A 14,632-nucleotide genomic window follows, 5' to 3' on the forward strand; every position below is an offset into this window, starting at 1 on the left:
CACCGTGCACACAAACTATTTATATACCATGTGTAACAGTTGTGTTAGTTATCACGCTTGTTTCATTGCTCTGATCATACAACAAGCATTTCGTTGTTTTGCCTGAAAATTTTCCTTTGTTTTGCTGTACTTGTTCACCTTCTCACTACTTGCTTTACTTTTATTTCATTGGATACAGGATTGTATCCCACTGTACATTGTTTTGCGTTTAGACACTTATTATTAACCTTGATTAAATCGTACTATCCGGCTGGATCGAAACTATATAGAGACGATTCTGCTCTATTTTCATTTCCCTGTTTGAACATTTTTACACCAAGGACCATTGACCTCTTTAAAAACTGTTACCCAAGGTCCTTGCCTACTCAATTGGGTCCCCTTGTTCTTCTTTAAACGTACATGTTATACAACAACATTTTTAGGATCATGAGGGTTAGAAACAAGCAGGTTAAAAACAGGCAGAATTATTCACCGTGACAGCTATGGCTAAACAGAATGCGCAGGAGTGAATTAAATGATTTTGTCTCACATGAATGTGGGAAGACAGTGGTGGTTGTAGGGCCTAGAATAGAGGAGTTCTAAATTGCAGGAGGGGGGTCAGATACATCGTGAGAAAAGAGGAGGGAGGTGTGTTTGTCTATGATAGGGGTCATGGTGGTTTATAAGCGAAGGAACTTGTGTCTAGCGCATTCCAAACTGAGTGCCATGAAGATCCCCACGGGTGAATTTGGAGAGAAATGTTATCAGCACCCCTAAGGAAAGAAAGCTACTCCTGCCATTTAAAACAAGCATTGGCATAGCCAATAGGTCTCGCTTTTGGGACCTTATATGTGATTAGCCATGCAACACTTGAGGTTTAATGAAGGATATTGTGCTGGATAACTAAACACTTATAATGTCCCAAAGGCGAGACCTATTGGCTATGCATTGGGGGGCCTTATAAGTGTTTAGGCAGAGCTATTGACTTTGTCAATGTTTCTAAGCTGTGCAGTAGAGAAGTGTGGCTGCTGTGCAGTATGTTGAGAAGTGCAGTGACAGAGACGCATATCAGAGACACAGATTCAAAGGCGCATAGACACAGACGTACATACAAAGACAGACATTGTGAGACAGGGATGCAAGAAGACGCATACACAGAGACAAACACGCACACCCACACAACAGACATGCGTATACAGAGAGAGTGAGTTATACACAGTGACCGTAATGCACACACTGGGCCAATGAGGCACACATCGAAATCATGAGACACACAGAGGCAGTGATGCATACACAGAGACACTGATGTACACATATAGTCAGTGAGACACAGACAGACACACTGAGGCACACCCAGACAGTGAAACACACAGAGAGCCAAAGACACAGAGGCACTGATGTAGTCACGAACAATAATGCACATACAAAGATAGTATTGCACACACAGATAGTGATGTACATATAGGGACAGTGATGCACACCTAGAGACAAAGCTACAAGGAGAGAGCCAATGATGCACATACAGAGTGAGTGAGGAACATACAGAGACAGTGAGGCACACAGAGATAGTGATGCAAAGTCAGAGACACTGCTGCCGATACATAAACAATAATGCACATACAGCGTCAGTAATATCACACATATGATATACACACATAAACAGTGATGCGTAGCCACAGACAATGATGTACGCAGAGTATAGTGATGCACCCAGAGATGTGATGCACATACAAATAAAGACACACACATACATTGACTGCAACACATACAGAAATGAGACACATACACAGATATACACACTGAGACGAACACATTTACAGACGCATACACAGAGATAGGTATGCAGGTTTGAGATGTACAGATAAAGAGAGACATATAGAACCGCACACACACAGACAGAGACAACACACAGATACACTTAGTAAAGTTATTTTTCCTTTTAATGTAGACTCTCCTTGTATTTTTCACTACAAAACAGTGAATATAAGCAAAACTTTTAGGTGTTTAGGTACATATTTTGTCTTATATATATTAGTACCCATCTCCTGCAGTGTATATTGTAACTTGTAAGCCAGGTGGACACAGTGTACGTGTTGGCCTATTGTTGTTATAGAGCCGCTCATTTGTTGCTTGTTAACAGTTGTTGCCAGTGCTGAAAAAAAAACACCAGGCCTTCTTTGAAGTATGTAGATAAGTTAAATATGAGGGCAGAGTGAAAGGATGGTAATGTGAGATGTCTGTAGCGCAGATCAGATAAGAACTGAGAACAAGACAAGCCTGGTGGAGCGTGGCGCCCGCGCTTGGCGGGGGCGGGGGAGCGCATTCCAGGCAGGGGAGCGGACCCTTTGAAGAAGCCAGTGGGCTGAAGCGCTTCCCCAAAAGTGGATTGCATGGCGGCACGATGCACGTGATTGTGCGTGTGCTCGCCATGCAATCCTCTTTTGTGCGCGTGCTCGCCATGCAATCCTCTTTTGGGAGCCCCTTACTATAGTCTCGCTGGGCGATTGCTTACGCGATAGCTGGGCGAGACCTAAAAAAGAGACCGCTTTGAAGTTTTTCCAGTTTAGGAATAGTTTGCAGGCTAGAGTAAGCATTAAATCCAGGAGGAATCGATCGTTGTCCTTGAGTTGGGGATCCAGGGGGCCCAGTATAATGTATGAGAACTCTCGTGGGGGGAATCTTTGGGGTAAGTGTGATGTAGTGAAACACCTTAACCCACAAGTCTTGAAGGAGGGGGCATCTGAACAGCATGTGCTTATGGGAGCCCTCATGTTTGTCGCAGTTCCAACAGGTGGGGACTTTTGCAAGGCCGACCTTGAAGAGTCTTGCGGGAGTCCAGTAACCCCTGTTTATTAACATAAATTTAGTTTGTGATAATATAGGCAACATTTTATGTGAAAAGGGGGATTTGTTAATCGGGGCCGGCTTTAGGGCGGTGCGACCGGTGCCACCGCACCGGGTGCTGGCTTCCTGGGGGCGCCGTGCTTGAAACTTTATTATGCTTTTGAAGCACCTGCTGCAGCGTTTCTTTCCCCCAGGCCTCACATAAATGTCACAATAACTCCTGTGATTAATGATCTTCCTGGAGAGAGCTCAGCGTTTTGCATAGTGGAGGTTTTGACATATGTGAAGTTAGTGCAGAGGGTTAATATGCCTGCTGCAAAGAACGTGTACCAAGTAGATTACAGAGTGCGTATGATGTAAACAGATCAGCAGGTTACGGCTTTCAAAAGAGGCATCCTTTTGTTACTTGCAATTGATAACTTAAAGTCCTAATATAGAATAGTGAGCTATTAACTTTCATCCTAGAACTGCAACACACTGCAAAGTATACATTATTAGAACATTGATTAATGTTGCAAAAAGGATTAATTTGGCTAGAAATCGATTCTTATTATTAAAGAAAACTCCCAACTATGCTGTTTCTTTTTCGACTCTGCGTATGTGCTTCTCCACACCAAGCACTCTTAAACTATACTGCCTACCAGTATGGATGACATGCGACTCCTACACTTTGTCCTTTGGCTTATGTAACATTTCCTATACACTGATTTACACACGTATGATTGATTGTCTCTGTGTAATGTGTGTGTGATGCAAAGTGCTCTGACACCCAACACTAGTATGAGTGGCGCTATATAACTAATTCAATGCATCTGAGAGAGTGTGGTTATGGAGACTTGTTCACTGAGTGCTAGTGAAAGAATCCGTGGGGGAGGTGGTCATTTGGGGGCGCCAACAAACATTGTCGCACAGGGCGCCACCAGCACTAAAGCCGGCCCTGTTGTTAATGTTGTCCCAGTTGAAGGCGATGTTTAACTTGGTAGACTCGGTTTCCCATTTCCGTTGATTACGAGATAGTTTTGTTTTGGTTCAGCAAGAGAATTTTATATATGTATGAGCCCAGATGCCCTACCTTGGATAGGTGGTTCAAGATGGTAGTGATAGTTTGACTACTACCCGATAGGTTCAATTTTGCAAGTCCGACTTTAAGTTGAAGGAATTTGTAGAAATCCAGGTTAGCAAGATTGAACCGATTTTACAAGGTTGAGAATGGAAGCGGAGAAGTGTTTTCGAAAATGTCTTGCACTATGAGGGTTAATGCCTTTGCAGGACCAGCCTCACCAGGAAAATGAGGGAACGTCAATTGTGAGTGTATGGCTGTACCATAGGGAGGATAGGCGTATGTTTTATGTTGACCTCCAGACGAGATTCTAGGAGTAGGGTGGCTCTTTTGGTGTTCAGTATGATGTTTCTAGAGTGCGGTAGATCCATCTGTGTTTTTAACCCCTCAGTTTAATCTGATCTCAGAGCACTAGAAATGTCCTTACCGTTGTTCCAACAATTGAGAAAACCGTGGCTTGTGGGTAAATAAATGCTCCACTCGCAGTCAGTTCTCACGTCTGCCACACGGGGTCGGTGTTGTACCGTGCTTGTTCTCATCCACGCCTACTTAAGTACTCTGTTCTCGCCGGCTGGTAGATAATAATAGTGATACATGAAGCTCTTTGAGTCCAATGGGTGTTGCGCGCCTGCTTTGTACCCCCCTTTCTTACAGTTTTGGTTATGCCCAATAAAGTTTATCAGCACGTGGAGAAGTTCTCCTATCGACGGCCGTCCAGTCGCGCTAGGGAGCCCGGGACACCGAAGGCATGGTCATAAGCTGCCCCCGTCACCCAGCAGCCCGCAGCCCTGCTCTGTTCCGGCGGGGCGATGCATGGCGCCCTATGAATGTTTCATATCTTCATATTGTTGGCCCTGTAACGGGATCCCCTGCCAGCGATCCCTGGGCCTGCAGATGGGCGACCCGGCCGAAGACCTCCTCCCCCCCCCCCCCATCCGCAGGCGGGGTAGCCGGGGGCTGTACCCTTCCGCTGCCCTCCAACTGGTGGGGCACCGGTGGTGTTTTGGTGTAACCAGCTAACGCCTCGGCGAGGTATTCCGGTTCCATCCCCTCCGTGCCTCTCTCAGGGTACCCCTGGGTTTGTGTAAGCTGACCAAGGCATCGGAGCCGGCTCCCCTGTCCTGCCTCACTTGGGGTGCCCCTGGGTACCTGGGCACGAGAGCCGGCCTCTACCCATTCACCTGCCGATGGACTCAGAAGCCAGCAGGACCTGCAACAGCGATTGACACCGCCTTGCCCATGAGAAGAGCCCGTTGGACCGAGGCGGCGCCGCATTTCATCAGTTCGTCTGCGCCCTTGTGAAGGTGTTCCCCGTCGTAACCCAGATCTGAGGGGCTTAGCAGAAAGGACCCCACCATGGCTGTGGGAAGACGTGCTCGTTATTTTATTTGGACCAACCTCGAGAATCCTTAAGAGGTGGGATTACTTCCCTAGGGACACTCGGAGCAGCTCCCAGGCACGCGAGTCGTTGCAGAAAGAGCCCCCTGCCATGCGGAGACATACACGGACTCATCTAGTGCCTGGTGAGCCTTTTCCGAGTAGCCGCAGCGCTTGTCCTACAGTCCGAGGATGTCTGTGAGTTCTTGCTTCGGAGGCGATGTGGGGTCATTTGTAAAGATGTCCTAACAGGATCGAAGAACCCTGGAACCTACAGGGCTTCAAAGGGATGGAAAAGCCCCCGGCACCTCGAGTGATGCCTTCTTGCAGGCCGGGGCCCCCATGAGCACGTTTCCCCCTCACATGTGCCCCGCGTAGCAACAAGGAGCCCTTCTAAAACATGGAACCTGGTATTACTCTGAAGACATTACAGGTCAATTATCGGGCACGCTTCCTAATGTTAGGGCCTTTCTTCTAAAGGTGTGGGGGGCTTTTGTGATTTTGGATTAATATAGAAGGCAGCTGCTGTACAGGGTTGTATCCAAATCTAATCTAATCTGCATGTATGTGTGCATGTGTCTTCGTCTGTGCTTACTCGCCTGTTCTCCCTGTGTGTTTATCTGCATGTGTGAATGCTAGACTGCACCTCTGATGCTTGTGTGCCTCCTCTATGTATGCCTGCTGTCTTTTTATCTGTCTGTCCATAAATGTGTCTGAGCCGAAGTATCTTCCACCAGATCAGTGCCATAAAAAGAGGCCCCTCTCTTTGCCTCTTCCCTGGAGGGCGTTTGAAGGAGGATTTTCAGGCATACACCCCCCACCACCCCCTTCCTGCAGTTCTGCGCCTTTCTTCTGCGCGAGGACCCTTGATGGAGACTTGAGGGTGGCACACGTGTGATCCCTGGGGGTCGGTCACTGCGGCTGTTTTCTACTTCTGTAATAGCTCAGCCCACATTAGGGCCCCTCCGTCACGTTTATGTGATAAATGTCAGTCAGGACATTGTTGCACGGGTCACCAGTCTGGTGAAATGTGGGTAAACGAGGAAACAAAAGAGTGTGTAGTGTTGTGGTAGCCGGCTGTACATCAGCGATAAGAGTGTTGGTCGAAGTGCAACATACTAGTAGTGTGTTTTTGTGTCAGGCTCCAGATCTGTCTCAATGGCACCTAGCATGTAGCATCGTGACATTCCATATACAAACCAGTGTAACATGCGCCTGGAGTCCGCTGAATCAGGATTTCGTCGCTGCTGATGTTCAAGGCCTTGACGGCTGGGGTTACGCGGTCCTGTTTGTTGTGGGTCCATGCTTGTCTGGCTGCAGTGTTCTGCACTCCTTGAAGCCTGCTGATGAGGTGTCTAAGGAATGCTATTGTCAATCTAAGAGAGCGCCAGAGTTGTTGTGGCCTGTGAGGAAGGACCAGGGTAAGGGAAGATGTGGTTTTATGTTGTCCTTGTGTCGAGAACGCTTTTGGTCACTTGGTTACTCACGGCTTGCACAGTGAGGTAGAAGCGCACGGCCATACCCAGCTTCTGCGCTGAGGCATTGGCCGAGGCTAAAGTTGTTTGGGTCGTAAAGTTGGAAGGTGATCTTGGTTCATCAACAAAGCTCTAACAGGGAAGATTGACATTTGTCACAAGATCAAGAAGCGGGAACAGGTGTTGATGGTAGAGAAGAGGGCTGGTTGTTGAACCTGGAGGGAACCCTACCTGAGGGAGCGATGATGAGCAGAATGGAGAAAATTGAACATTTTGGGCGTTGTGTGCGTGTCAGGACTTGATCCAATTAAGGACGGCCACTGCTCACTATGTAGAGAAAGTGGAGTTCAAGATTATTCGCTTGTTCAGCGAAGTGCTCTGCAGGGTTAATGAGGCAGAGGTGGTCTGGTGCAGGTCTCCAGGTGTTGAGATTCTCTGAGATCCAGAGCTTCCTACGGCCGATTGCAGTATCGTGAGACGGAGTCTAGAAGAGCATCAGTGGAGGCTGGGATGTGTGAGGGTGGTCAGTCAATGAGAAGTGTGGAGGCAGAGAAGATATAGGAAGATGATCAATGGAGAAGTATGGATTCACATCCCATGGCTCAGGATTCGTATCGCTGGAGGTCAGTAATGGCTTCGCATGTCACCACAAGTTCACCTCTGCTCTTCTTGTTCGGCTGGTTTGTGACCAGGGTCAGGTGGTCGTGAGGGGTTGCCGCATGTTGTACAGGCACAATGTCTTCTATTAGTCTGCGATAAGGAGGATGTTCGAACTGAGACCAGATAGCAAGTTGTAACCGTGCATTCCGTTCTTGTTTCGAGATTTTGCCTTGATTAGATTTTGAGATGTGTGGTTGTTGGAACAACTGGTAGCCTGTGTATTCCTTTGTGGATTAGGTGGGATTGTTGGTCACTCTTGTGAGAGGGGCGGTCATGGATCAGACAACGGTGCAGAGTTGAACCCCGGATCTAATGCCGTAGTCAACCAGGGGTCAGCCGGCCATGTGTGCTGGGTGAGGGATGGTTACATTCCCTTGCAGGAGAGTGGCGCAACTATGAGTGCTGTTTATGGACAAAGCAAACAGAAGGAGATGCTTGACGGAGCACTGAAACCTTTCCTCATGGGAACAGTCCAGCCCGAACTGCCAAGCCAGCTCTTCCCTGAACCAGAAACAAGCATCCTGGGACCGGTTTCTGGGTGACACCCCTCCGTCAGGCTAGCTTGAATCCAGTGGCAAAGTCAGCAAGGCGCCCACGTCTGGGCAGGGTCGAGACTGATTTGCATATAGCTGGGTCTGAACTGGGGTGGCGAATTGAGCTAAAAAACGATGATGGATTCAACCCAGATCTGTGACTGGGGGTGAGTGTCTGAAAATTTTCAGTGCTCCATCCATCATCTCCTTGTGTTTGCTTTGTTCACCCTAAGTTGGCAAGGTATGACGTCAGAATTTGATGAGATCTTGCATTCAGTTTGTGCTTCTCTCAGGGCGAAGGACCTGTAAGCTCCAGCTCCTGAAAGTTCCACGCCATCTCTGTGGACCTATTCCAGCCCCTGATGGCAGAGTCAAGCATGACTGCGTTCCAGTGGCTTTTGTAAGGTACTGAACACGGAATCGGTAAACACATTTCTGACTTCTTACCTGTAACAGTCTAGTTTATGGATTTGACTGAGGAGTTATCCGCACCCCTGTTTGCTTGCCGCCTAGTGCTGGTCAGTGCCAATACCAGCTTCTACTCCGTAGAATTTGTTAATTTGTTCTTGTAAAGTTCGGAAAAGTTACATGTGGGTGTAATTCCAGCACTTGTAGTCACTGCATGGTTACCAGCACCCGCACCTCCCCTAAGCTGGACTACGCCTCCGCACCCCCATTTGCAAGGTTATCAAGGGTACAGCACAAACCTCAAGGTGCATTTCAGAGTGTTTGCAGGTGCTTTTCCTGTCCTCTGAGTATCAGGATTCCAAGAAATTAAAAATCTCTGCAAAACAAATGGGCTTTGAGCACCATCGACCACATGAGACTGAGTGCCTGTTCAAACTGTCCTTATGGTTTTATGCTTTTCTGCCTAATGAGAAAATGTTGTTTTGATCTCGCCCCTAATGAGCACAAAATACCACATTATCTATAATTATGTACCAGTTGTCCCTAATCTGATTAAGTGTATGTTCTGCATGTTCTTTTCTCTGCTCCAGTGGTGCCAACCTGCTTGCGGTCAACACAGATGGGAACATGCCATATGACTTATGTGAGGACGACGTGACGCTGGACCACCTGGAGACCGCCATGGCCGATCAGGGTGAGTATCCTTCGTGAGACCCTACCTGCTACCATCCTCCCTGCTCCAGAGGCTCTCCAACCTGTCAGCCCTGCACCAGGAGTGCTTGAGTGATGGATTACTACCTGCTCTGCTGAAAGCCATGGAGACTTGTGGTTTGCGTCCTGTTGGCACGTGGTGTCATGGCAGCAACTGTTGAAGCAGTCTTGAGATTCCCTCCGTACGCTTGTATGTGAATCGGAGTGCTCAATGCTGATGAGTAGAACCTTACGGAGCGGGATAACATGAGTGAAAGCAGCCCTAGCTTCCATCAGCTCTGCTCGGCCAGCGCCAGAAGGTGGCTGAAGACATGGGGACCATCGATAACAACATACATGCTAATCTCTGTCTGTGCAAAGCATGCCTTGGTTCTCTAGTTGAAATGTATGTGCAGGGCTAGTTTCTTATTGAAGTTACTCTCCTCTCACATATCATTCATGAACGGCTCTCAATATGCCTCGCACTGTCCCCCGTCCATCAAATTTCACCTCATCTACCCACCCCCCACTTGGTAGGGCAAAAACATCTTGGAGGGTTTGTCTATCCTAATCTCCTGAAAGTTCATCTCAGGCCTGAAAAAACTACACATCTTGTTGACGTAGCCTCCCTCACAAACCTCTCCTTGTCCTCCAAGGCCTTCCTTTCCAATCTCTGCACACGCACAACCTCCGCAACAAAATGTCGCTCAGCCCCTCATCCTTTCAAAGTCAGTGAGTTGATCCTATAATATGCAGTCAACAGTTACATAAACAACTACAACACAAAAATGAAAGACACAAAGAGCAGTGCAATTCTGAATGCGTAGGCAATAATGCTGTCAGGAGGCACAGTAAATGCGCGCCACAAAGAGATGGTGAGCAGTCAGTGCGCTCCCCGAGAACACCTGCTTAAGGGGAGGGAAGGGAGTCCCATGGAATCCCCCAAACATGCCCATGCACCTGCCTGCAGGGGAAAACTCTGTCTTCAAACAGCTGCTCTGTCTTTCTCTAATGCGCTGTCCCCAGGGCAGTTGCAAGGTCGTGGTTGCCCTATGGGTTTCTGTATAGAGTGCACTGCCCCTGTTTGCACCCGGCACCTAGTGCACTCTCTCTGTAACACAACCCCATTTGCCTTGTCTCTTGGTACTGCTGGTTGTGGAGCCAATGTCAGCTGTGCATGATGCAGTCTGTGTTTATACAAAAAGCACAATTGCTCTGTCCTCCTAAGTGCCTGGGAATGGCTCCGGCAACTGTCATTCTACCATGGCTGTGAGATGTCTTCCCTGTTCCCCATGTGCTAAAGCTTTCTTTGGTCTCATGTTCTGGGTCCAGGAACAAATTGACCCAAGGAAAAGATTTAAAGAAATTTGAGATTGGAGACCGATCAATGATTCTAGACCCGGCCTTGTGTTTTCACTCTGTGAGCAGAACGTGTGCTCATCACTAGCCCAATGCAGAAACAGATGTCCTATGGCTGGATGAGTTAGCTTCCCACTACAGGACACACATAAGGATCTTGGCTGCTGTTGTCTGAAGTGCCCATTACCACTTAATGAAATCTGCATCAATGCCGGTGCCTTGTCTCGAGAATCAAGGATGAATCTCTGATTGCCGCATCCATTTTTAACCCTAAACTTTCAGTTTCTGAGGGTTATCTTTCCCCTTCTTCTGTTGTTTTCCACAGCCCAACTTGTATTTCAAAGTGTGAGACAGTTGTGTTGTTGTAACTACACCTCACTGCCTTAGGGTAATGCCTTACCTTTCCTCTGCCTATCAGCGAGTTCAAAGACCGCTAAGCTGTAAGGATTTTAAACAAATAACATTATGGGTCCACCAAAAGGGGTTTTGCAAAATGATGATCTCCAGCACTTGTTGAAATCCAGATGCGTGGCGCAATGTTCTGCCTCCGTCCTGTCGCCAATCAAAGTACAAACTGTCCTCGCAAACTGGTCGCTCTCCATACGGCCCAACAAGAACAAACCTCGGTTCAGCCGTGTCAGTCAACATAAAACATCATAAGACTGCACTGTTACCGTTGACGAGGATCAAAGCCATCACTGCACATTTCCAAATACCTGCAGGATCACGTTAAGTGAGCCGTGGTCTTCTAAAGCACATGGAAGATCTAGACGCTTTGTTGGACACACCTATCCTGACCAAAGCTGGCGACGACTAGACACCTCGCACCAGTGCTGGAACTGCTGGACAGCTGCAGCAGGGGCTGAGTTGTCCTCGGTCATCCGAACCAAGCTGGCGATGACTTGATGCCTGCCACCAGTCCTGGGACTCTTGGGACAGCCAGCAGCAGGGGATGAGTTGATGCCTGCCACCAGTCCTGGGACTCTTGGACAGCCAGCAGCAGGGGATGAGTTGATGCCTGCCACCAGTCCTGGGACTCTTGGGACAGCCAGCAGCAGGGGATGAGTTGATGCCTGCCACCAGTCCTGGGACTCTTGGACAGCCAGCAGCAGGGGATGACTTGATGCCTGCCACCAGTCCTGGGACTCTTGGACAGCCAGCAGCAGGGGATGAGTTGATGCCTGCCACCAGTCCTGGGACTCTTGGACAGCCAGCAGCAGGGGTTGAGTTGATGCCTGCCACCAGTCCTGGGACTCTTGGACAGCCAGCAGCAGGGGATGAGTTGATGCCTGCCACCAGTCCTGGGACTCTTGGACAGCCAGCAGCAGGGGCTGAGTTGATGATGCCTGCCACCAGTCCTGGGACTCTTGGACAGCCAGCAGCAGGGGCTGAGTTGATGCCTGCCACCAGTCCTGGGACTCTTGGGACAGCCAGCAGCAGGGGATGAGTTGATGCCTGCCACCAGTCCTGGGACTCTTGGACAGCCAGCAGCAGGGGCTGAGTTGATGCCTGCCACCAGTCCTGGGACTCTTGGACAGCCAGCAGCAGGGGCTGAGTTGATGCCTGCCACCAGTCCTGGGACTCTTGGGACAGCCAGCAGCAGGGGATGAGTTGATGCCTGCCACCAGTCCTGGGACTCTTGGACAGCCAGCAGCAGGGGTTGAGTTGATGCCTGCCACCAGTCCTGGGACTCTTGGACAGCCAGCAGCAGGGGTTGAGTTGATGCCTGCCAGCAGTCCTGGGACTCTTGGACAGCCAGCAGCAGGGGATGAGTTGATGCCTGCCACCAGTCCTGGGACTCTTGGACAGCCAGCAGCAGGGGTTGAGTTGATGCCTGCCACCAGTCCTGGGACTCTTGGACAGCCAGCAGCAGGGGTTGAGTTGATGCCTGCCACCAGTCCTGGGACTCTTGGACAGCCAGCAGCAGGGGATGAGTTGATGCCTGCCACCAGTCCTGGGACTCTTGGACAGCCAGCAGCAGGGGCTGAGTTGATGCCTGCCACCAGTCCTGGGACTCTTGGACAGCCAGCAGCAGGGGTTGAGTTGATGCCTGCCACCAGTCCTGGGACTCTTGGACAGCCAGCAGCAGGGGCTGAGTTGATGCCTGCCACCAGTCCTGGGACTCTTGGGACAGCCAGCAGCAGGGGATGAGTTGATGCCTGCCACCAGTCCTGGGACTCTTGGACAGCCAGCAGCAGGGGTTGAGTTGATGCCTGCCACCAGTCCTGGGACTCTTGGACAGCCAGCAGCAGGGGTTGAGTTGATGCCTGCCACCAGTCCTGGGACTCTTGGACAGCCAGCAGCAGGGGATGAGTTGATGCCTGCCACCAGTCCTGGGACTCTTGGACAGCCAGCAGCAGGGGCTGAGTTGATGCCTGCCACCAGTCCTGGGACTCTTGGACAGCCAGCAGCAGGGGCTGAGTTGATGCCTGCCACCAGTCCTGGGACTCTTGGGACAGCCAGCAGCAGGGGATGAGTTGATGCCTGCCACCAGTCCTGGGACTCTTGGACAGCCAGCAGCAGGGGATGAGTTGATGCCTGCCACCAGTCCTGGGACTCTTGGACAGCCAGCAGCAGGGGATGACTTGATGCCTGCCACCAGTCCTGGGACTCTTGGACAGCCAGCAGCAGGGGATGAGTTGATGCCTGCCACCAGTCCTGGGACTCTTGGACAGCCAGCAGCAGGGGTTGAGTTGATGCCTGCCACCAGTCCTGGGACTCTTGGACAGCCAGTAGGAGCGGTTGAGTTGTTCTCGGTCATTTAAAGAATGAATTTGTAGCAGCTGCAACATTATGCAGGCGTTCTACGTCGTCTGTAGAGTTGTAACCTGTGGCTGACCGCCTTAATTTACCGTCCGCGAATGAACAGATAGTGGATTATTGAAACTTCTGCAAAGCAGAATGGAATCTCTTTAAGAAACGAACAAGAATACAGACTCTATGGACCGGCTCAAACGGCACGAGTCGAGATCTGTTGACGGCATGGGGGAAGATGGAGTCTTGCAGAGGGGAATACTGCAGCGGTAGGAGAGTGGAAATGCTCATCATGCATTGAAGGAACCAGAACAATCCATGCATGTGGACTAGTTTATACAAATAGCTGTAATGCCCTGCGTGACTCAGCACCAGGGGTTATGGCTGAAGTCCTCATGTCACTGCATAAAACGTAATAAAAAGATTTGGGGGAAAAAAGAAAGGAAAAAGAATTGATACATGGAATGCATGATTGAAGCGCAAGCACCCGGAACGCATGACAATCCATTGTTTTTTGCTCACAGAGGCATTACAGATAGGGACCAACCATATGTAGATCTGTAAAAAAACAAGGGGCCAGCACTCCAAAACAACAATGTTACACTTGGTAGCCAATCAAATCTTGAATTTATCAAGGTTCAGGCCATAAATCCTAGCCAGCCAAGTTTCAATTCTTAGAAATCGAATCAGTCAACACGTGTTTTGTTACGGTAAGAGTTGTACCGTTGACTCCTTCAGGGCTTGTGCAGCAGGCTCTCCAGTATAATTAAATAGTGTAGTTTTTGTCCTTTTAATGTGTTCTTAATATATGTAGAACTTTGGTTTGTCGACCATCTGCTGTCTTTTAGCGTCGGAAATTTTAAGTGTTTATACGGCTATTAGCCGAAGTCATGCGTTGGTTAAATTGATCTAAATGTGTGCTGCGCACTATTAATTTTATGACATTGTAATTTGTTTTCTAATGAACTGCGTAATGTGCAATATTTCTCTAAGAATGTATTTCTTGGAAATGAAGTATTTTTGATTTAAATATAGTGTAGTATTCAAGTTATGGTCTTGGGAGTGCTATCCCTCAGTGTTCCACGTAAACTGCAGTGTCAGCTTAACCACTTGGGCCGCATTCCAGACGATTTTTTGATGTGCACAGAGGCATTACAGACAGGGACCAACCATATGTATATCTAACTTTGCACTGACCGAAAACAGACAGTCCAGCCCAAACTGCTAGAATGTGTCCATTGTGGTTTAAACCTGGGCAGTGGACGGGGTACTGCAGTGGGACACGAGGCTCACGAGTTATGCAGCCATATCTTGTTGGCGTAAAGCCACACTATCACCGAAGGTTCTTCAAGGAGGTCAATCGCACTCGTGGTTCAGTTAGTGACCGTTCATCCTTAGTTTTGGGAAAAAGTGTTTGCAAGGCCTGTTTCCCCCAGGAGAAATGGAGTTCAGATGTTTCCATACTTGGGCAACCAGTTCTTACAGATATCTTC

General features: G+C 49.0%; 1 protein-coding gene across 2 annotated transcripts in view; it reads left to right on the forward strand.

The window, feature by feature from the left end:
- Positions 1–14,632, forward strand: part of PPP1R16A (protein phosphatase 1 regulatory subunit 16A) — a 339,253-nt gene that overhangs the window by 300,601 nt on the left and 24,020 nt on the right. For both annotated transcript variants that reach the window (XM_085604570.1, XM_085604571.1), the window contains exon 4: positions 8,927–9,030. In XM_085604570.1, coding sequence (XP_085460696.1) covers positions 8,927–9,030 — 104 coding nt within the window. The remainder of the gene's footprint in view (positions 1–8,926; positions 9,031–14,632) is intronic.

The sequence above is a fragment of the Triturus cristatus genome, chromosome 5_1 (genome assembly GCF_964204655.1).
Source record: "Triturus cristatus chromosome 5_1, aTriCri1.1, whole genome shotgun sequence".
Taxonomy (NCBI): Eukaryota; Metazoa; Chordata; class Amphibia; order Caudata; family Salamandridae; genus Triturus; species Triturus cristatus.